Source organism: Cnephaeus nilssonii (genome assembly GCF_951640355.1).
Source record: "Cnephaeus nilssonii genome assembly, chromosome: 14".
Classification (NCBI taxonomy): Eukaryota; Metazoa; Chordata; class Mammalia; order Chiroptera; family Vespertilionidae; genus Cnephaeus; species Cnephaeus nilssonii.
Genome location: NC_137085.1, coordinates 28,598,022 through 28,620,978, shown reverse-complemented (window position 1 = coordinate 28,620,978; position 22,957 = coordinate 28,598,022). Strand labels below are relative to the sequence as shown.

At 40.0% G+C, this 22,957-nt stretch overlaps 1 protein-coding gene across 8 annotated transcripts in view; it reads right to left on the bottom strand.

Annotated features, from left to right (window-relative positions):
• The window catches only part of RNF38 (ring finger protein 38), a 109,850-nt gene that overhangs the window by 4,840 nt on the left and 82,053 nt on the right, over positions 1-22,957 (bottom strand). For all 8 annotated transcript variants that reach the window (XM_079791267.1, XM_079791268.1, XM_079791272.1 and 5 more), the window contains 7 exons: positions 15,588-15,755; positions 11,889-12,059; positions 9,486-9,647; positions 9,086-9,192; positions 7,371-7,455; positions 3,555-3,676; positions 361-460 (listed from right to left, as the gene is read on the bottom strand). In XM_079791267.1, coding sequence (XP_079647393.1) covers positions 361-460; positions 3,555-3,676; positions 7,371-7,455; positions 9,086-9,192; positions 9,486-9,647; positions 11,889-12,059; positions 15,588-15,755 — 915 coding nt within the window. The remainder of the gene's footprint in view (positions 1-360; positions 461-3,554; positions 3,677-7,370; positions 7,456-9,085; positions 9,193-9,485; positions 9,648-11,888; positions 12,060-15,587; positions 15,756-22,957) is intronic.

The window sequence follows — 22,957 nt, the reverse complement described above, 5'->3', positions numbered from 1 at the left end:
GGCAGGCAGACATCCCCCAAGGGGTCCTGCACTGCAAGAGGGCGCAGGCCGGGCTGAGGGACACCCCCCCCTCCCAGTGCACGAATGTCATGTACTGGGCCTCTAGTACTCATTATGAAAGACAGATAACCACTTTTCAGGTTTTACAAAATCACTCCCATGATGATGATTATAGTTCATTTTTGCTGGCCTTTTCTCTTCATTTTTAGAAATCATATTGAAAGCTGTGTTTGAAATATATTACTCAAATATCTTACCTCCTTACCCACCCTCCACCAATGATGGACTTACTCTTCATGAAACTATGCTCAATAAAAAGAAAATTCAATGTTATTCTCTTCTCAGATGCCATCACTTTACCTTAAGCCATTTGTCGACACACTTGGCATGGAACTCGTGGTTACAGGGTAAAACTCTAAGTAGCTGCCTTGACTCAAAATCACACATGCATACTACACACCTAAAAAAAGGAAAAAGGTAATTTAACCATAAAACCAAGTGGTTTTCTGTTTTGTTATGACTACCGAAGCCCCCCCAAAAAACCACTTACCATCTTCCTTATCAAAATGTCATTTAAATTTTAAGACACACACACAAAAAATCATGATATTAGCACATGTAGTAAAAGTACTTTTCTTTACTGAGAGATCATCAGGAAATCTCTGGTTTAACGTCCAAGCTAGTCTTTTTTTTTTTTTTTTTAAATTTTTATTGATTTCAGAAAGGGAGAGAGGGAGAGAGAGAGAGAAACATCAATGATGACAGAGCATCATTGATTAGCTGCCTCCTGCACGCCCCACACTGGGGATTGAGCCCACAACCTGGGCATGTGCCCTTGACCAGAATCGAACTAGGACCCTCCAGTATACAGTCCAATCCTCTATCCATTGAGTCAAACTGGCTAGGGCCCAAGCTAGTCTTAACACACTGCAGACCAGTAGTTTCATTGCTAGATTTACCCAGTGGCCAGATAAGTTTCTATTGAACGAGTACAAAAAATATTTTACATAAATGTCAATGGCACGCTTTAAAATTAAATACCCATTGCATTTTGAAGTTATTTATTACATGTTCTTATAAGCTAATATTTTTTTCAAGTATTCTTGTGATTGGCCACAAGCCTTAGAACAGAAAACATGACAATTCTTGTGATCCATTTGCAATGTGTTAATACTAAAAAAGTACTATGATAGTCAACAAAGGGGTGCTAGAACTGGATAGTCTTATGCAAAAAAAAAAAAAAAAAAAAAAAAAAAGTTGGACTACTACCTCACACAATACACAAAAATTAACTCAGAAATGGAGCAAAGGCCTAAACGTAAAAGCCAAAAATTGTAAAATCTTAGAAGAAAGCACAGGAGTCAATCTTCATGACTTCCAAGTAGGCAATGGTTTGAGATACTGAAAACACAAGAAACAAAAATAGATAGGTAAATGGCACAGAGGTGTAGATGGTGGTGACCTGCCTCCCATGATGAAGTCAGACAACAATTGCATGTTAACAGATGACCTTCTTCCTCTCCTGTACCTCCTATCTCCCCTCCCTGATAACTCAGCCAACACGCCATCACCACCACCTCTCAGCCAGTTCCAATGTGCTCTCAATTTTCCCAATTCTGATAAGTTAAACTACACTGTACATATATTATTTCTACTTTATATAAACTGTGTATTTATCATATCATTCTTGCTTTTACTGTATGTTAATGTTACTTTATGTTTTATGTTTTTTGGTATAATTTGATAGGTTATTTTTTGGAGCTATGAATGCTCAAAAATTTTTCCATATAAATTAATGGTAACTGCTTCTTCACTTCATGTCATTTTGGTTTATGAAATGCTCTACTTTTGGAGCAAGGGAAATCTGTACATAAATGTTCACAGCAGTATCCTATCAAATAAAAAAGTAATATGCAAATTAACCATCACTCTGCTATACCCACAAGCCATGCACACAAGCCAATCAGGAGCGAGTATACAAATTAACCCAGCCAAGATGGCTACGGCCACGGAGAGAGCAGAAGGGAGGCTTGGGTTTCCCCGGTGATGGAGGAAGCCAAGCTTTCCGCACACCCAGGCCTCCACTTAAGGCTACAAAGTTTCAATTGTAGAAGATAAATAAATCCCAGATATCAGGGCCTCTGCTTGGGTCACCAGGGAGCGTGGTCGGCCTGCAAACCACCACAGGCCCCTCGCCCAGGCCGCCCCAAGCCCCAAGGGAACCCCCACCCTGATCCGGAACACCCTTCTGGGCAAACCAGCTGGCCCCCACCCATGCACCAGGCCTCTATCCTACCTAATAAGAGAGTAATATGCAGATTGACCATCACTCCAACACACAAGATGGCTGCCCCCATGTGGTCAAAGATTCTGCCCCCATGTGGACACAAGATGGCCGCCACAAGATGGCCAGCAGGGGAGGGCAGTTGGGAGGGACCAGGCCTGCAGGGGAGGGCAGTTAGGGGTGACCAGGCCAGCAGAGAAGGGAAGTTGGGGGCAAACAGGCTGGCAGGGGAGCAGTTAGACATCAATCAGGCTGGCAGGGGAGTGGTTAGGGGGTGATCAGGCTGGCAGGCAGAAGCAGTTAGGGGCAATCAGGAAGGCAGGCAGGCGAGCAGTTGGGAGCCAGTAGTCCCAGATTGGAGAGGGTGCAGGCTGGGCTGAGGGACACCCCCCCCGGCCCCCGTGAATGAATTTTGTGCACCGGGCCTCTAGTTATTAATATTAGACAAAATGTGGAAACAACCCAAATGTTCATCAATTGAGGAAAGGACAAACAATATCTAGTGTATCCATACAATCAAATATTACTTGGTCATAAACAGGAATGAAATACTGATATAAGTTATGACACGATGAACCCTGAACACAAGCTAAGTGAAAGAAGCCAGATTAAAAAGACCATATATTATATGAGCCCATTTATGTGAAATGTCCAGAATAGGCACCTCTATAGAGCTTAAAAAAAAAAAAAAAAGTTTGTGCCAGGGTGAAGAGGATTGGAAAGATACGGGGAATGGCTGCTAATGGGTAACGAGTTTCTTTTTGAGGTGATGAAAATGGTATAAATTTGCTTATGAAGATGGTTGCAAAAGGCTGAATATACTAAGAATCACTATAAATGTGAATTATATCTCAGTAGAATTTCTATAAAGAAGATACTATAATAAGCAGAATCTTTAAGTAAAAACTTCGAACTTTACATGTATGAGACTTTAATCATATATAAAATATTGCAGTTTGAATCAGAGATCATAAAATTTTTGGGCAACCTAAAATTCCAGAACAGCACTGTCGAATAAAATTTTCTGAAGTGACAGAAATGTTCTAAATCTTTCAATACAGCATCACTAGCTAGTGTTACTAAGAAATTTAACTTTCAATTTTATTTAATTTAAGCAGCCCCATGTGACTAGCTGCTACCTAACTAGATAACATAGGCCAAGATTATGAAATAAAGGTTACTTTATCAAGTTATCTATGGCTCTCAGGCTTTTATTTCATAAAGGTAGAAAAGAAAATTTAACAGAGTGATGTCAGAAAAATGTACTTACAAAGTCTGTTCTGACTGGTGGTTGTTAGGATTGAACCGATAAGAAGGAAGTTGTTCAATATCTGCTTTAGTCAGTCCTCGTGGCTTAGCTTCTCCTAGTCTCTCTGCCAGGTTTAAAAGGGCCTGTTGATGGAAAAGGAAATATATTTTAACTTGCTTTAAATTTTTCTATTGCAGTAATTTTTAAAAAAACTACTTTTATTGTGGAAAAATTTAAATACATACTAAAGAAGAGGTACAGTATAATGAAATTCCATATTCCCATTACTCAGGCTCAACAATCCATGGCTAATTTTATTTCACCTATTACTGTCTACTTCTAAATACCAGATACTTTTCAAACAAAACTAAAACATGGTTATTTCATTAACAGTTTTGTATGTATCTTTAAAACAGTCTGTCAACTTCAGCACTTTTGACATTTTGGGCTAGATAAACTTTTATTGTGGGGGGCTGTTCAGTGCACTGTAGGATGTTTAGCAGCATCTCTGCTAAATGCCAGTAACACCCGCCCACCCAGTTGTAACAATAAAAAATGTCTCCATATGTTGCTAAATATCCTCTTGGGGATAAAACTATCCCCAAGTTGAACACCACCACCCTAAAAAAGGAAAGATTTTTTTAAAAGGGAATAAATCACATCATCATCATCATCATCACACCTTATAATTCTTTGTCAAATGTCTGTTTCAATTCCTTTCAAAACACTTTTAAAAATAGTTTATTCAAATCATAATCCAAATAAATCCATCTATTCCCATTGCTTGATATTGTCTCAAGTATCTTTTTAAAATTTTGTATTTATTGAAGAAAACAGGTCAATGGCCTGTAGAAATTCTCAGTCTGAATTTTGTTGACTGAACCACCCCACCCTGACTTGAGTTTTCTTGTCCCCTGTATTTCCTATAAATTGGTGGATTTGAGTATTTCAATCATAGCTCACCACACCTAATTGTTATGTTAGGAGCCACTGATGGAACATTGCCTAGGTCCATTTATTCATTAAAGATGGCAAAATGGTAGTATTTTAATTCTATCATTCTTTCTTCATTTATTAGATGAAATACTTCTATACTGAACAACTGCCCCATACCAAATTGCATTCAGTTAGTATAAATCATATATAAAGTGCAGGATGAATAAGACCACTGAGTGTGTTTTTTTAAGTATCACTATGAATTCATGAATTTTAGCATAACTGATGTTTCAATGTATTGCAGCGATTATGCTTACTGGTTTTATACAAGTACCTCCTTTCTCCCAGTTTTCAATGGCTCTAATTATTCATTTGCTTTATTCTAAAATCAGGCAGCCCTTTGTGTGCTGCTTTCCCCCTTTAAAGGCTGCCACAGGGTTAACAGAATGGGTAACAAAGAAATGATGACAGATGAGATGAACAAATAATTTCTCAAAAAAAAAAATCTCAATAACTAATGCTGTGATGGCTGTTTTAATATAATGACACCACGACACTGATTTTGGTACAGCTTCATTTGGAGAATTGGGTCACCTGAAATTGCTTCCCCTTTGTGAACATGAATGCCCCTAAGTCCTTCTAAATGCTAGACTAGTAAGTTGTTAAATTGGTGCTGATTACAATTAGCATATAAAATTTATGATATAGCTTATCTATATTTATTATACCTCTCCTGTATAATAGGACACTTAGGTCAACTAACACAAATATGACAATTATATTCAATAAAATATGTTCATTAAGCCCTTATTGAAAGGAGAATGTAATGATAACCAAGCCCTCAACAAATTTATATGATCCAGAGGCAAGATAACTGAAGGCACGACATGATTATTACATATGGTTTTATAAGAACAAAAAGGAGGGAGAGGGACATTTAGATCTGATAATGGACTAGAAATGTCTTTCATAGAAGTAGTTTCAAAATGTAGAGGAAGGGGGGAAAATAATTGGGCAGAAGGATCAAGGGGAGTAAAAGCACATAGGCAAGATGTATAGGGTAGACTAAAAAATGATGAGTACTCTGGACTAGGGAGTGTTGTAGGTGTGCACACTATTGAGATAAAACCAGAAAAGCAAGCAAGATTTTCTTGATTGAATTAAAGCATGACTTTGCAGAAGATCAAACATATTCAATCCAAAATACAGTCCAGAAAGGATTCCAATGCTAAATACAAAATATTTTCCCTACACTGGGATAGTATCACTGTTTTTCCATTGGTATATGTATATAATTTGTTTAACGAAAAGCTGTCCTTTCAGTTGCATGAAAGAAGACTCAATTTCAGTACCTAAAAGAATACCTAAAAAGAGAACCAACTCCTTTCCTTACCGCTCTGTACAAAACTAACATAAAGAGTGTTCTAGAAACAAAATCAGGAAATTATTACAGCCCCTTTCTTAAGAATCTGGGAATGAAAGCCAAAGGACACTGCAATGTGATTATATATGTAGAAAGTGGTATAATGGCATTCTGAAAACTACAGAAGAATATAGCATTTGGCCTGATCTCTTCCACATGCATTTAAAAAATAAAACAAAGATGATTTAAGATTGTTTGTGTGTGAGATCTCTCCTCCCTCTCCCCAGGTTCAGTTCACCTAAAAAAAAAAAAAAGTGTTCCAGCACAGATGTCCCAATTAACGATGGTTTGGCTTACGATTTTTCCACTTCACAATGGTGCAAAAGCGACATGCATTCATTAGAAACCAGGTAGGCTAAGCTATGATGTTCAGTAGGTTAAATGCATTTCAATTTATGATATTTTCAACTTACAATGGATTTATCAGGACGTAACCCCATCATAAGCCAAGGAGCATCTGTATTCATACTGTATAAATAGAAACTAAGTGAGGCTGGGGTGAGAAAGATAGCTGGCAGTATCAAAACCAAGTCATACATACAGTCACTCACATTCAACATACCCAAATCCGAATTTGCCTTTCAACCCCTAAACTGCACCTCCTATTCCTAACTTCAAATACTATAACATCAACATCATCTAAATTAGATTATGTCATCTACTTGACCTACTGTCATCTTCTGCCTTCTTTGTGAGTTACTACAGTTTTTGTAGAGCATCTTCTTTTGCAACCCTCCCACTCACACCCCTAACTCTACTCCTGTTGGTTCAAATGTTAAAAAAGTCTCTGAAGATGTACTCTTTTCTATTTGCAGTTCCTATAGTTCGGAACTTGCATGGTTTTATAATTTATTGCCTGACCTATTAAATAGGTTTCCCCACCACCAACTTCTTAACCTCTCCCATCTATATTATTCCTTCATGCTACTAGCAGAGTTTTGACTCATAAAAGTATAGATCCATTAGCACCAAAAAATGTAGCAGCTCCTTCATCCCATAATATTCAAAATTCTGTCCATTCTCTAGCAGGACACTCAAGGACAACCAGTTAAGCTTTCCAATCAAATCTCACGTTAGCCACAGACTATATGCAATTCCTCAAGAATATCCAGCACTTTCCTGCTTCAACCTTATGCACGAAAAAGTCTTCCCATCCTTCAAGAATCAATTCAAACACTTCTGGCTTCCACAAAATCTTTGAGAACATCAATTTATAATTCACTGTTTTCTCATTTACATTCTCTCATAGGAGTTGTATGTAACTCTAAGAGAGTACCAAAAGTCTGTCTCTTTATCAGAGCTGTGTGGTACATGACAAAATATCCTTAAGGATGCTGAACACTTTTTTCAAACATATTTATATCTTGAAATGTACAAAGGATTCACTTAATAATGTTTAATTAGATGAATGAGTTGAGTATTACGGTACTTTTTATGCACACAATATTCCCCAACTTAATTCAAGTTCACCTACTCACCTCGTAATTTTCTACTTCTCCATCTTCCACATCCAATTCAAAGCTGAAAGTTGGGCCTACTGCAGGTGGCACTGGAAGCATTGATCTGCAGTGAAAATAACCAACACTAGCATTGATACATTACTACATTACTTCCATGAACAGGAAAAACAAAACCAGTGCTATAGGGACAAATGGCTGGGGTTAATCAGTGGCAACCCTTTAAAAAAACTGCCTTCACTAACAATAAACAAAAACTGACACTTAAAAAAATATCATTCACAATAGCATAAAATCACATAAAATATTTGGAATGAATTCAACAAAACATATGCAAGACCTACACAATAAAAACTGCAAAAATACTGTAAGGATAAACTTAAAAAGAATAGAGAGATATACTGTGTAAGTTAACTGACTAGACGAGTCAATATTAAGATGTCAATTTTCTCCCCAACTGATCTCCTCAGCAAGCCTTTTTTCAAGTAGAAACTAATTTGATTTAAAAATTTATATGGCTCACACAAAAGACTTTAAATCATTTTAGAACTAAGTTGGGAGACTTATCCTATCTGATTTAAGACTTGCAATAGAGCTACAATGATCAAAATAGTATAAAATAGGCACATGACCTTAAAGACAACATTTCCTAGCTTTCCTAGCAGGTAATTATAGACATAAGACTACATTTTGGCCCATGGGATTTGGCAGGAGTAATACATGGATCTTCTAGGAAGTATTCCTGAGAGGAGGCAGGTAGGCAGAGATCCACTTTCATTTTTACTGGCTAGAATGCTGACTTAATAGCTGGAACCTGAGGAGCCATTTTAGAGGAAGCCATAGGATGGCAGAACCCTTCCTCAGAGTTATGGGGCTAAACAAATCATATCTGGCCCTAACCAGTTTGGCTCAGTGGATAGAGCGTCGGCCTGCGGACTCAAGGGTCCCAGGTTCGATTCTGGTCAAGGGCATGTACCTTGGTTGCGGGCACATCCCCAGTAGGGGGTGCGCAGGTGGCAGCTGATTGATGTTTCTCATCGATGTTTCTAACTCTCTCTCCCTCTCCCTTCCTCTCTGTAAAATATCAATAAAATATATTAGGGGGAAAAAATCATATCTGAATTGCCTACTTCTGGACTTCATTACATGAGAGAGAACTAAAGATATATTTAACCCATGAGTGCTTCTGCTACAAACGTAATTCTAACCGAGTATTTATTTTCCTTTCTTTTTTTTTTTAATTAAAAAACATGGAATTGTTGATCCATTCACTTATACATTTATTGGTTGCTTCTTTTACGTGCCCTGACCAGGGATCTAACCTGCAACCTTGGGGTACTGGGACGATGCTCTAACCAGCCAGGACCTCTAACAGAGTATTTATAAGGAATAGACATAACTTCTCTTTCTCTCTTCCACTGAGAGAAACAGCAGCATCAAAAGCTGGATAATCAAAGAAGATGGCAAGTGATGCCAATTGTGAAAGTAGCAAAAATTTTAACTTTCCTACCTTTAGATTTGGTAAACCTATTTTATGGCTCAAAATTTCTTCTTCCCCCACTTCTCCTTTGTCATTGACTCTTCTCTTTCACCCTTAAATAGCCCCATACCCAACCACTAACATTAAATACAAATATTTAACACTCTAAATTATACATCACATAGAAGATCCTCATAAAAGAAAGAGAATCTCAAGAAGCCAAATTTAGAACTCATCAAAATAAGAAAGAACTTACAACACATATGGTAGTAAGCTGGGATGATAAGGGGGAGGTGGTATTGGCTGCTGGGATCGGTATCTACTTCGTCCTGTGAGCCTCCGGGGCATAAATGGAGGATAAGGCTGTAGGAGAAAAAATGTTTAGACAATTTAAGATCATTCTACCTTTTATTTAATGTCAAAGTCTCTTAAAAAAACAACAACCTATAAAGTTCTTTACTATTCAAGTGGTATTTAATATTTCTTAAATGTTCACATAGATGCAATGACTAGTTTAAAACATGTATATTTCTAAATACACTTTCCCAACACCAATGATTTCAACAATACATTCAAAATTCTAAATATGTAGAGTTACATTGAAATAACTCAAAACAAGTTATCAAAGCAAATAATAACACTGAATGAAAACTTACGACTCCAAAGGACACCTCTTGATGCAAAGGATCATGTGTTAAGAACTGCAAAGGAGCTGATGGAGGTAATGTTGGGGGATGGGCTGAGGAAGGGTAAGTAAAACCTCCTACTGGAAGATGTTCTCCTAAGAGTTCCACTTCATTTTCTATCCTTTGCAGAGGCTGAGGGGGGAAAAAAACCCAAACACTAATGTACTTCCAGTGTTTAGATACTGTGGTATAATAATAAAAATCACACACACACACAATATTTTTAAAGTCATACATTTCTTGATATTCACATGAACCTAAATTCATACATGTGACATACAGACATAGTAAAATCTTCCTGCCTTTAACTGAATTTCAATAAGTTTTTGAAATACGTCATTAAGCATTTCCATTTAATTGACTAGACATATCAATTAAAAGATACATTTATTTTACTATTTCAATCTTCTCTTAAGAGAAGGCAAAAAGTCATGTAGTAAGCCAATTGCATGGCTAAAATTACAACACATAGGATACAATGACCTACTACTCACAGGATTTTCAGACACTTAACCCTTAACATGAAATTGAACATGGTGTATATCTATTTATAAATCAAAACCAGAGCTAAATGACATAAGATATAGTAGGCATTATGCTGCAGTAGAAAGCTTATGGGCTTTGGCATTAGATTCTTGGCATTGTCACTAATCAATGTGACTTCTACACTGAGTGGCCAGATTATTATGATCTCTGAATGCATAATAATCTGGCCACTCAGTGTGTGTGTGTGTGTGTGTGTGTGTGTGTGTACACACACACACACACACACATATATACATTAGAGGCCCGATGCATGAATTCGTGCATGGGTGGGGTCCGGCCAGCCTGGCCAGGGGAAGGGGACGTGGGCGGTTGGCTGGCCTGCCTGCTGGTCGAAGGGACAATTTGCATATTAGCCTCTTATTATATAGGATATACACTGAGTGGCCAGATTATTATGCGTTCAGATATCATAATACTCTGGTCACTCAGTGTATAAATTACTTAATCGGAACTTCAATATTGTCATAGACCTATAGAACTGACACACCCGTAGCCTATTTCAAAAGTGTGTTGTAAACACTGAGACAATGTACAAGTAACACATAGTATATGTAAAGCAATAGCATGTGGGATTAAAAAAAAGAGCTGAGATATAATTCACATACTAAAAATTTACCATAAGTAAGGGGGAGTACAAGTCATTTTTGTATATTCACCACAAACTAATTCCAGAACATTCCTCCCCCTTCCCCCCCGCCAAAAAAAACCCCAAAACAACCCGTGCCCATTAGTAGTCAGGTCTACTACCCATTTCTCTTCAATCCTCCCCAAGGTTCTGGACAACCATTAATCTTCCTTCATTTCTATAGGTTTTCCTATTCTGGACATTTCATATATACAGAATCACGTAATATTGTGGCCCTGGTATCTGGCTTCTTTCATTTAGCATAATGTTTTCAAGGTTTATCCATCTTATAGTTTGTGTATCATACAGCACTCCTTTTTTTTGGTTGAATTAATCCTCTGTATAGATACACCATATTTGCTTATTCATTATCACTTGATAGACATTTGCACTGTTTCTATTTGTTGGCCATTAGGAATAATGCTGCAGTTCCTTTCACAAGGCTAAAATCTTCCACTCTAATCATTTCCATATGTTCTCTTTCCTATTTTCTTAATGCACGATGATTCAGATGTTCAACTTGGCCTGTCCAAAACACAAGTGGGCCTTCTTCCTGTGCCCTTCCTTCCACTTATACAGTACTTACCTCCTTCAGACCCTAAAATAACATGCCTCTCAACTATATTCCAGTCCCAGGGTATAATTGTGTTAACAGACTATCTCATCCACCTTTTTGTGAGAACACAATAGAAAAACAAGCTTCCAATAAAACCAATTGAGGCTCAGAGGGTTACTTTATTTGCATAAGTAAATATTATCCTAACAAGTATAAACCACTTTATAATATTTTCACTTTCCATTTTAGAAATACATAAAAATACCTAGAAAAATTTAAGAAACCAAGGTAATTCTCGCTTCATTTATCTATATGAATTTGTATGTCTTTGAAGTCCTTAATTCGTTTAAGAACCAGAAGAATGGTAAGGGGGAGAGATCAACCAAAGGACTTGCATGTATGCATATAAGCATAACCAATGGATACAGACACCAGGGGGGGTGAGGGCATGAATGGGGGCAGGGGGGCAGGAGGGGCTTAAGGACACATATGTAATACCTTAATCAATAAAGAAAAGAAAAAAAGAACCAGAAGAATGCCCAAGTTATAATTTTTAAATGGTTACAATTTACATCTACTAAATTAATCTACCTTTTAGGTCTAAACATTCTGTGAATATTAAAGACATAAAAGTAGAAATACCTACCGATCGTGACTGCTGTGTTTGGAAAGGGACAAACTGGCCTGGTGGTGGCAAATGAGGATGATGATGAGGAGAAAGGTGAGGAGGATGTAAAAGAAATGGATCACTAGAAATAAGGGGTGGGAATGCAGCATATGGTACTGGTAAGTGCTGAACTGAACAGGCTTGCAGCATCTGTAAAAGAAATTATTTTTTTGTTAAAGGTATCAAAACACATAATTAAAAAAAAACAACTCTATACAGTGAGATAGAAAGGTTATTGCCATGTCGCCCAAAATGTTTTAATAACCTATATTAACAATGAAACAATAGTGTATGTTTATCTCTATTAGTAAAATACTGGTAACTGGTAATTATTCTGTATTTTATACAGTTCTTACAAATCAGTCAAAACACCCAACTTTTACTTTAGTCTTATTAACAAGTATGAAATGGGAGAAGAGCAGAGGTATCTCTCTCTTCTTTGTTTAAGATGCAGCAGATACTGCTTTCCAAGAAGCTCTCTTTGGAAATTTTTCATTTCTGAGATTTTTTTATTTACAGGAGCCCAATTCACAACTAAGTGATTTAAGGTCTCTCAATATTTTAAGTCTGCTGACTTAGCACACTGGTTCCATGGTTGAGAAACAAGATTGGGTAAATTAATGTTAAAGTGGTTTGGTATTTGTATATAGGTGTTCCTTTTAATCTCACATTCAAACAAAGGTTTAGGGTTATATTAATAGATTTAGTGAAGTACTTTACTTTGAAAACATAATTGACCCTATGGGTCATTCAAATCCCTTGGATTTCAGCAATCTCATTTGTGAAATAAGGAGGCTGGACTTGGGGTGGGGGTGGGGATGGGGGTTGGTAGATTAAAAGATAAAGTTTAAGTTTAAGAGGCATAAAGAAGTGGGTGGAAATCTCTGTTCTCTCATACTAACTGTCTCTATTAAGCAAGTCATTTTCATTTCATCATCTAGAAAATAGGGGATACCGAATCAAAAGATGGCAGCAAAGTTAAACAACTAAACTGCCGCCTCGCACAACAATTTCAAAAATACAACTAAAAGACAAAACGTCTACCACCCAGAACCACGGGAAAGCTGGCTGAGTGGAAGATTTACAACTAAGAAGAGAAAGGAGCACAAACGCTGAAAAGCTGAGGTACGGAGGCGGCGAATCAGGCTGGTGGTGGGCAACTAGGCACGCGGCTTTTCTTCAACCCGAAGGGAGACAAGCTCCTGATCACTCTGAAATCCAGTTTCTGGGGACACGCGGGGGACCCAGACGCCTACAGGGAGAAGCTGGACTCTCGGCCATCGGGTCGGAAAGTGAGAGTGACATTTTTGCAGAGGTGCGCCCAGCAATCATTGTTTCCTGCGCTGGAGTGCGGGACATGGGGACTTGGAAACGCGGAAAGGCAGAGACGGCTGATGGCAGCCATCACCGTTTGCCATGCCCTAGCCTAGTGACGCCCTGAGACCCTGCCCCCCACATTCTACAAACCCGCCCAGGCTCCACACAGCGGCTTTTGCATATAAATGGCCTGTTCTGTGGCAGCTTAACCAAATTAACTGCAGCTCCAGTCAGACTGCTCCAAAACCGCCCAAGCAAAGAGGAGAAAACTAGTTCTTGCTGTAGCTCCTGCTGAGGGGCCTCAGACAGTAGCTGATCTGCACCCCATTGGAGATCCAGACACTAGTGTATCTAGTGGTCGGTGTGAGACGACACCAGATTTCAACCACTCTCATAAGGGACACATTCAAGAGGCAGACTCAGTGAGTACCAAAGCCCTACTGGAACAAGTCCTGCCCCATAAACGTGTCTCCAGCATAGCAATTCTTCCGTTATAGACACAGTGGGCCCTCACAGCCAATTGGCCTGGAGGTCAATTCCTCCCAGTGACACCAACATCAATCAAGACTTAACTACAACAAGGCTGTACACACAGTCCACAAAGGGGTACACCAAGAGTGTCCACCTCAGGTAACTGGGAGGCTGACCCGTTGAACCAATAGGACACCTAGTACACAAAGCTACCCAACCAACTCAGGGAAGCAGTAAAAATGAGGAGGCAAGGAAACAGATCCCAAACAAAAGAAATGGAGGAGAACAAACGAATGGACATAGAGTTCAAAACCACGGTTATAAGGTTTTTCAAGAATTTCATGGAAAAGGCCGATAAATTTAATAAGACCCTCGAAGATATGAAAAAGGACCAACTAGAAATTAAACATACATTGACTGAAATAAAAAATATTATACAGACACCCAACAGCAGACTAGAGGAACGCAAGAATCAAGTCAAAGATTTGGAATACAAAGAGGCAAAGGACACTCCTCCAGAGAAGCAAGAAGAGAAGAGAATTCAGAAAGTTGAAGAAAGTGTAAGAAGCCTCTGGGACAACTTTAAGCGTACCAACATCAGAATTATAGGGGTGCCAGAAGAAGAGAGAGAGCAAGACGCTGAAAACCTATTTGAAGAAATAATGACCGAAAACTTCCCCCACCTGATGAAAGAAATAGACTTACAAGTCTAGGAAGCACACAGAACCCCAAACAAAAGGAATCCAAAGAGGACCACACCAAGACACATCATAATTAAAATGCCAAGGGCAAAAGACAAAGAGAGAATCTTACAAGCAGCAAGAGAAAAACAGTTAGTTACCTACAAGGGAGCACCCATACGATTATCAGCTGATTTCTCAACAGAAACTATGCAGGCCAGACGGGAGTGGCAAGAAATATTCAAAGTGATGAATAGCAAGAACCTAAAACCAAGACTACTCTACCCAGCAAAGTTATCATTCAGAAATGAAGGTCAGATAAAGAGCTTCACAGATAAGAAAAATCTAAAGGAGTTCATCACCACCAAACTAGTATTATATGAAATGCTGAAAGGTATTCTTTAAAAAGAGGAAAAAGAAGAAAAAAGTAAAGATAAAAATTATGAACAACAAATACATATCTATCAACAAGTGAATCTAAAAGTCCAATGAATTAAAAATCTGAGGAACAGAATAAACTGGTGAACATAATAGAATCAGAGGCATAGAATGGGAGTGGATTGATAATTCTCAGGGGGAAAGGGGTGTCTGTGTGGGGGGTACGGGAAGAGACTGGACAAAAATCATACACCTATGGATAAGGACAGCGGGGGGGAGGTAAGGGCAGAGGGGGCGTGGGAACCGGGTGGTGGGAGATATGGGGGGGAAAAAGGAGAAACAATTGTAATAATCTGAACAATAAAGATTTATTAAATTAAAAAAAAAAACACCCAAAAATAGAAAATAGGAGATACCATTTTTATCACAGGCTTCTTATAGTGAGGAATAAAAAGACCAAGCATTCAAAGTACCTGTCAAAACCCAGTAAGTGCTGAGACTATTACTGCTGATCACTAACTAGACTTTATTACTAACTAGTCTGATATCCTATGTTAATCCAAGGCCAACCTAAATTAAGATTTAATTATAAACTGTGCTGATATATGAAGGAACATGCTTTGACCTTCGGGATATCCAAATATGTATAATTTAATTAATGTAAAAACATACCAAATTTTAAAGCTAACTTATTAAACTGTTACTATAACAAAGCTATTGATAGCTACTGCTTTTCTAGTTGGGCGTGAAAAGCTACAGAAGGCAGTCTCTTAGATTTTGTTTTCTTATATTACAGACTTAGCCATTCTAAAGAGGGAGTGCACAGACTTACTGGAGGAGGCACACTACAGACAGGGAGGTGCTGTCCACTGAAAACCACAGAGCATCCTGGGACCTGTTGTGTACTGCATGCAGGGATGTGCTGGCCTGTGCAGAGCGGAATCCCATGTGGTGCCACTGTTGTTACTGTATAAGAAACAGGGACGGTGCCCTGATGGAGCTATTAGGAAAAATAGCAAAATGTTAGAATTTTAACTGTTTGAATAAAACATCAACTATTAAAAATCAAAACCTGGTCATTGATTGATTCTCCTCAGGGAAACAGATTTTCATAATGTACTTCTCCAACAGTTTCAACTAAACTATTATTTGTCACTGGATAGAAAAGCTGTCTGTTTCAAAAGCAGTTTATGATGCCCACAGAACTGGGACTAAACTCTTCTCCCAAAAAGCTATCATGAAAAGTCCAGGAAAAAAAATGAAATGCTATATTAACTCTTTTAGACTGCTGAAAACTTTTCTAAAGAGAAAATTTGGGGAAATGACTGCTTCCATCTTCTAATACCTGGCCACATCCAACAGGAAAAAATTTTTTGTTTAATTGCAACTAGTGAAACAATGAAGAATAGTATTTTTAAAAAGTTAATAATTTCCTTCTCTTTTGGTCAGTCTTATTCTCATACTACCTGTCTTATGACAATGTTAATAACATATCCTCTGCATCTTTCTCCATAAGCATACAAACATATACAAGCATGATTACCCACAAATTGTTGTCATGTTGGTTCTTTTAATAGAAATGAGATATTACCCTGCAACTTATTTTTCAACTAATATTCTAAATATCTCTTCAGAGTTAAATGCAATCACTCTTTTTGATACTAGCCAGATATTTCAAGTAAACTCACTTAACACAATCCTATCATTCCTATACTAATGGTCATTCTACTTTTCACTCTTTTGCCAATACCAATATAATCCTACCCTATATAATAAAAGCGTAGTATGCAAATTGTCCCCTCGACCAGAGTTCTTCAGGGAGTTCAACAGGGGGGCGGGCCTCCCGGGGAAGGGAGGCAGGCCCCAGCCAGCGGTGGTGGCAGGCAGCCGGGAGGGAGTACCTGGCCGGCAGCTGTTAGGGACCCTACAGTGCACGACTGGGCCTCTAGTTGTAAAAAATGTCATTGAATACGGTATATATATCCTTACATATTATTAGCTTTTATTTGTTTCAAAGGTATTACTGGGTAAAAGGATAACGTATTGCCCTGGGTGGTAGGCATACAATGCAGTGTGCAGGTGATGTTTTATTGAGTTGTACATGTGAAACCTGTATGATTTTGTGAATCAATGTCACCTCAATAAATTCAATAAAAAATAAAATTTAAATTTAAAAAAATGAAATAAGCACCTATTGCTTGTCATGTGTAAAAAAAAAAAAAATCCCCACCAGCCTATGTTTTATCTTTTGCTAAATGCTTTAATGAAAACAAGGGAACTTATATGCATACTAGAGGGCCCAATGCACGAAATTCGTGCAAGGGGCTCGGCCCTGGCAGCCGAGGCTTTGTCCGGAAGGTCACCTGGCTGTCTGGTCTAATTAGCATATTACACTTTTATTATTATAGATATGGACACAGACAATAGAGTGGTGAAGGCCTGGTGCAGGGTGTCAATGGGAAACAAACAGGGGACATCTATAATACTTTCAACAATAAAGAAAAAAATGTTCCATTTTTTTTAAAAAAAAAATTTTTTTCTATCACTATCTTCTATTTAATCTGAATGCAGTTTAAGTGTAGTTTTTGTAGTTTTCCTACAAAAAGTAAGTTTATAGTTGTAAGCGAAAGTTTATTCTTTTATTATTTATTAATTATTGTAATATTTTCTAATAGAGGCCTGGTGCACGAATTCATGCACCAGTGGGGGTCCCTTGGCCTGGCCTGTGGGTGGGATCGGGCCAAAACAGGCTTTCTGACATCCCCCGAGGGGTCCCGGATTGCGAGAGGGTGCAGGCCAGGCTGAGGGGACCCCACTGGTGCACGATCAGGGCCAGGGAGAGACGCAGGAGGTTGGCCAGCTGGGGGTGGGGGGGCCAAGGGACCAACGGGAGGGCTCCACGGTATATCCGGCCCTGTCTCACTCAGTCCCCAATCGGCTGGACCCCAGCAGCAAGCTAACCTACTGGTTGAAGCGTCTGCCCCCTGATGGTCAGTGCACATCATAAAAACTAATTGACCGGTCAACTGTTTGCCCCCCTGGTCATCAGTACACGGCATAGCCAGCCTTAGCATGTCATTAGCATACTAGAGGCACTGTACATGATTAAATCATGCATGTGTAGGCTGTCTGTCCACTGGTCAGACCCGGTGTGGCCGGCAGCTCCGAAGTCCCTGGGCCCCTAGGGCGAGGCGTGGCGGGGGTGTGGTCCTCCCCGTGGCCGGAGCCCAGGCCAGGGTCTTGCCTTCGCCTCCCGCCCAGGAAGGCTGGGGCCGCTGCCACCTCCTCTGCCTTCTGGCTCCCTCATGAGCCCTCCCTCGGCCGGCTCGGGCTGCGTAGAAACCCGCGCCCTCTGCGGACACCGCCGCGCGCTCCTGCGGCCCAACTGCAGCCAGACTCCTCCCCCGGGAGCCGCGCTGCCCGCCCGCCTGTGCCAGCCGGGGCCTCTAAACGCCCGGCTCGCTGCCCCAGAGGCCCCTTCTGTGCCGCAGCACAGCCATTGGCTCAGCGTCCTACCGGCCCAATCACCGCCCAGGCCACCCCGAGTCCCACCCCCTGTGCCTCCTGCTGGCCCAATCGTGGGTATAGCGGAGTGATGGTAATTTACATATTACCTTTTTATTATGTAGGATTATGCTTTGATTGGTTGAATGGATGACCGGACACTTAGCATATTAGGCTTTTATTATATAGGATGATGGCTACATTTTATATTTTTTGCATTTATTAACAAAATATTTTTTTGTTATATTGGAATTAATCACCTTGAAAGACTTCCTAATGTTGAACTTATCCTGCATTTCCAGAATAAACGCTAACATTAATTCTTTCAATAATTCTAATTCTTTTGGATCACTAGCTACAATTTATTATTTAAAACATCTGCATCTGTATTCAAAAGGGAAACTAGTTGATTAATTTTGTTGTATTGTCTACGAGGTTTCAATTATTAAGGTTATGCAAGCTTCATTAAATATACTTGGAAGCCTTCTTTTACTATGATCTGGAATATTTTAAATTGGAACGTAATATATTATTGGCTGGCTCTTTAGAAATTAGACAATTCAGATGTAATTTCTAAAGACAGATGTTTTATTATTTCTTTAACTAGAGGCCTGGTGCATGAATTCATGCGCTAGTGGGGTCCCTCAGCCTTGCCTGCACCCGCTCGCAATCCGGGCTCCTCGGGAAATGTCGGAGGCTTGGTGCATGGATTCAGCCTGACCCTGCAGGCCCCGATACCCTTCCCCCGTGAGATTCATCAGTCTTTTCCATGTTTCCATACCTACGCGTTGAGTGTCAGCCCCGATGGTCATGGCGCATCATAGCTACCAGTCGAACAGTCAGACACTTAGCATATTAGTCTTTTATACATATAGATTCCTGCCACAGCTATTGGTCTGTTTAGATTTTCGACATCTTAGGTTGTTCTAATATTTACATATATAATTATTTCACTTCTCAATATATACACCCAACACATAATTTGTCTTAAATGAGATCTCATCTTTTCTGAAATGTGGTCTTTTTCCTTTTCTTTGATTTCATCCTTAACCACCTTCTCATTCCCTTCACTTTAGTACATACAACCTAAGTCCAGTATATACTTCTTCATATTTTTCTTTGTGTTCATATATAGTCCAACATACCTATATTTAATTGTCATGCTTTACAACATGGGACATAACACTGCCTCAATTTTGCTTCTCTTGCTCAATTTCTTGCAGATATTGCTCACATTCCTGGCAGAATTCTGATTAATTTCTTGTAATATTATATTCCATTGTATGAAGAAATTATTTATTGTACTTTTCTACTAATGATAAGCAATCACTGTTTATTCCTGCTTTTCATTTCTATGAATTGCCTATTCCAGACATCTATACTAATAAAAGGGTAATATGCTAATTAGACCAGGAGACCTTCCGGACAGCCTTCTGGACAAAGCCATGGTGGTGGGGCCAAGACAGAGGCAGTTAGGGGCGATCAAGCCAGGAGAGGAGGGTCAGTTGGGGGCGAGCAGGCCGGGCAGGGAGGGTGGTTAGGGGTGATCAGACTGGAAGGGGGGGCAGTTGGGGCGATAGGCCGGCAGGCAGGTGAGCACTTAGGAGCCAGCGGTCACGGATTGCGAGAGAGATGTCCGACTGCTGGTTTAGGCTTGATCCCACAGGGGTCCCCTGAGGGGTCCCAGAATGGAGAGGGTGCAGGCCGGGAAGAGGGAACTGCCCCCCCCCCCGTGCACAATTTTGTGCACTGAGCCACTAATCTATACTAATAAAAGGGTAATATGCTAATTAAACTGGGAGACCTTCCGGGAGACCTTCCCGAACATCTGTCCGGACAAAGCCATCATGGCAGGGCCAAGGCAGGGGCGGTTAGGGGTGATCAGGCCAGGAGGGGAGGGCAGTTGGAGGTGATCAGACTGGCGGGGGGGGGGGCAATTGAAAGAGAGCAGGCTGGCGGGAGGGGGCAGTTGGGGGTGAACAGGCCAGCAGTGGGGGGCAGTTGGGGGCGATCAGGCCAGTAGGAGGGGGCAGTTGGGGGCGAGCAGGCCGGTAGGAGGGGGCAGTTGGGGGTGATCAGGCCAGCAGGTAGAGTGGTTAGGGGCGATCAGACAGGCAGGCAGGTGAGCGATTAAGAGCCAGCGGTCCCGGATTGCGAGAGATGTCCGACTGCCTGTGGGATCGGGCCTAAACCGTCAGTCAGACATCCCCCAAGGGGTCCTAGATTAGAGGGTGCAGGCCGGGCTGAGGGGCCCCCTCTCCCTCAGCAACCCCCGCCCCCCGCATGAATTTCGTGCCACTAGTTTCATATAAATGGACATGGACTCTACAATCTGTGGCCTTCCATGACTGGCTTCTTTTACTTAGAATGTTTTCAACATTAACCTATGGTATAGTATGAATTAGTACTTTATTTTTTTAATAATACTCATTGTATGGATACAACATATTTTATCTACTCATCAGTTGATCAATGTAAGTTCCTACTTTCTGTACATTTAGTTTGTATTTAGGCACCATATCAAAAAGTGAGAAAGATACAATTATTTCTTTCAATTTTTTATATCCATTAATTACTACATTATCTTACTACATTTGGTAGAACTTCTACTATAGCATTAAATAAAAATGGACAGAATAAAGTATCTCTGTAGTTGTCGATTTGTCTCTCACCAATTAGGATACTTGCTGTTAAGTTTTACTTAAGTAATTTCCTTATTTTATTTTATTCTAGTTTTTATTAAATTTTTGTTGTTGTTTTAATCCTCACCTGAGGATATTTTTTTCCACTGATTTTTAGAGAGTGGAGGGAGGGAGACGAGAGAGAGAGAGAGGGCCGAGGATTGAGCCTGCAACTGAGGTACAAGGTAAGAGGTACATGCCCTTGACCAGAATCGAACCTGTGACCCTTCAGTCAATGAGCCGACTATCAGTTTTTATTACTACTTAACTGACTTTTCAGCATCTTTTGATATAATCATGTCTGGTTTTCCTTCTCTTATTTGTTGATGTAATGTACTTTCATATTAAATGATCCTCTCTTACTTGGGAATAAATCTTATTTGGTCATAGGTTATTATTCTTTTGATACATTGGTAGACTGTGTTTTCTAAATGTATGTTGAGAAAATCCTATGTATTTGAGGGTTCTTTCTATTTTTTGAGGGGATTCCCACTTTTACTTGCTTTTAGTATTAGAATTATGCTGGCTTCATAAAATCATTACAAATATTACCTTAAAAATAAAAAAGCCTGGAATCATTTAAATATTATTAAAATAAGTATTTCTTGAAGGTTAGAGAAAACAGCTGTGAAGCCATCTGGTCACTGTGCCTTTTTAATGGTAATCTCTAATTAGCCTTCACACTACTGTGGTAATTCCAATTTTCCTATTATTCTTGAGTCAATTTTTGAATTTCCTTTAAGTTGTTTTTTGTCTCTCCTCCCCCCCCCCCCGGGTTATATATAGAATTTCATTATCAGTTAGTAATGAAGTAATATACTTGAGCACTTATACTTGAATACAATATACTTCTACTAGTTGAAGTGCTCAAAATGGATTAACTCTTAATTCTCCCAACATCCCTTATGAAATAGGTGCTATTTTCATTTTACAACTGGACAAAATTCTTTGAATGTTTCCCATGTGTAGATATATGTCTTTTAATTATTCCTATTCTTCTTTGTATTTGTCCTTTGTTTCTTAACCAAGCTCACAATTTTATCAATTTTTCAAAGCATTTTGATCCTAATTTTTTAAAAAGTACAACTTTCTTCCAAGGGAAGCTGTGTGGAATTTACATTTCAATCCTTATAAGAAACTAGAGGCCCAGTGCACAGATTCGGGAACTGGTGGGGTCCCTTGGTGTAGCCTGCAGGGATCGGACCATGGCAGGAGGCAGGTAGGCTCACCAGCCATGAGCCCTGCATCTGGTGCCCATTGGTCAACTGAGCAGGGCTCCCGCTGTGGGAGCACACTGACCACCAGGGGGCAGCTCCTGCATTGAGCGTCTGCCCCCTGGTGGTCAGTGTGCATCATAGCTACTGGTCGACCTGTTGAATGGTCGCTTTGGCTTTTATATATATAGACTAGAGGCCCGATGCACAAAGTTCATGCAAGAGTAGGCCTTCCTTTCCCCAGCTGCCGGCACTGGCTTCCCTCTGACATCCAAGAGCCAGGCTTCCCTCCGACACCCAGGACCTGGGCTTCCTTCTGGCCACCGGCAGGCACCCAGGACCTGGGCTTCCCTCCCGCCACCGGCAGGTGCCCGGGACCCGGGCTTCCCTTGAAGCCCCAGCTTCATCCGGAAGGTTGTCTGGAAGGACGTCCAATCTAATTAGCATATTATACTTTTATTATTATGGATAATGAACTTGTCTAAGATTGCTTATTAGGTAAAACTGTTTCCTTTTAGATAAAACTAAAAGAAATTTACAATAAAATACAAATAACCTCAATAAACTGCCACCAACTTTTAGCATCTGTATTTCTTGGACATTCTGTCATTACTAGTAGCCGTGTGTATGAATCCGTGCACCAGTAGGTCGCTGCCGCCCTCCTATAGCTCTACATCCGCTGCCCCGCCCTCCTGTAGCTCCCCCTTTCCCCTCCCCACTCATAGCTTGCTGCCCTGCCCCTTCCTGTAGCTTTCCGCTCGCTACCCCAGGGCCTAACAGTTAGTTAGCATATTCCTCTCTTA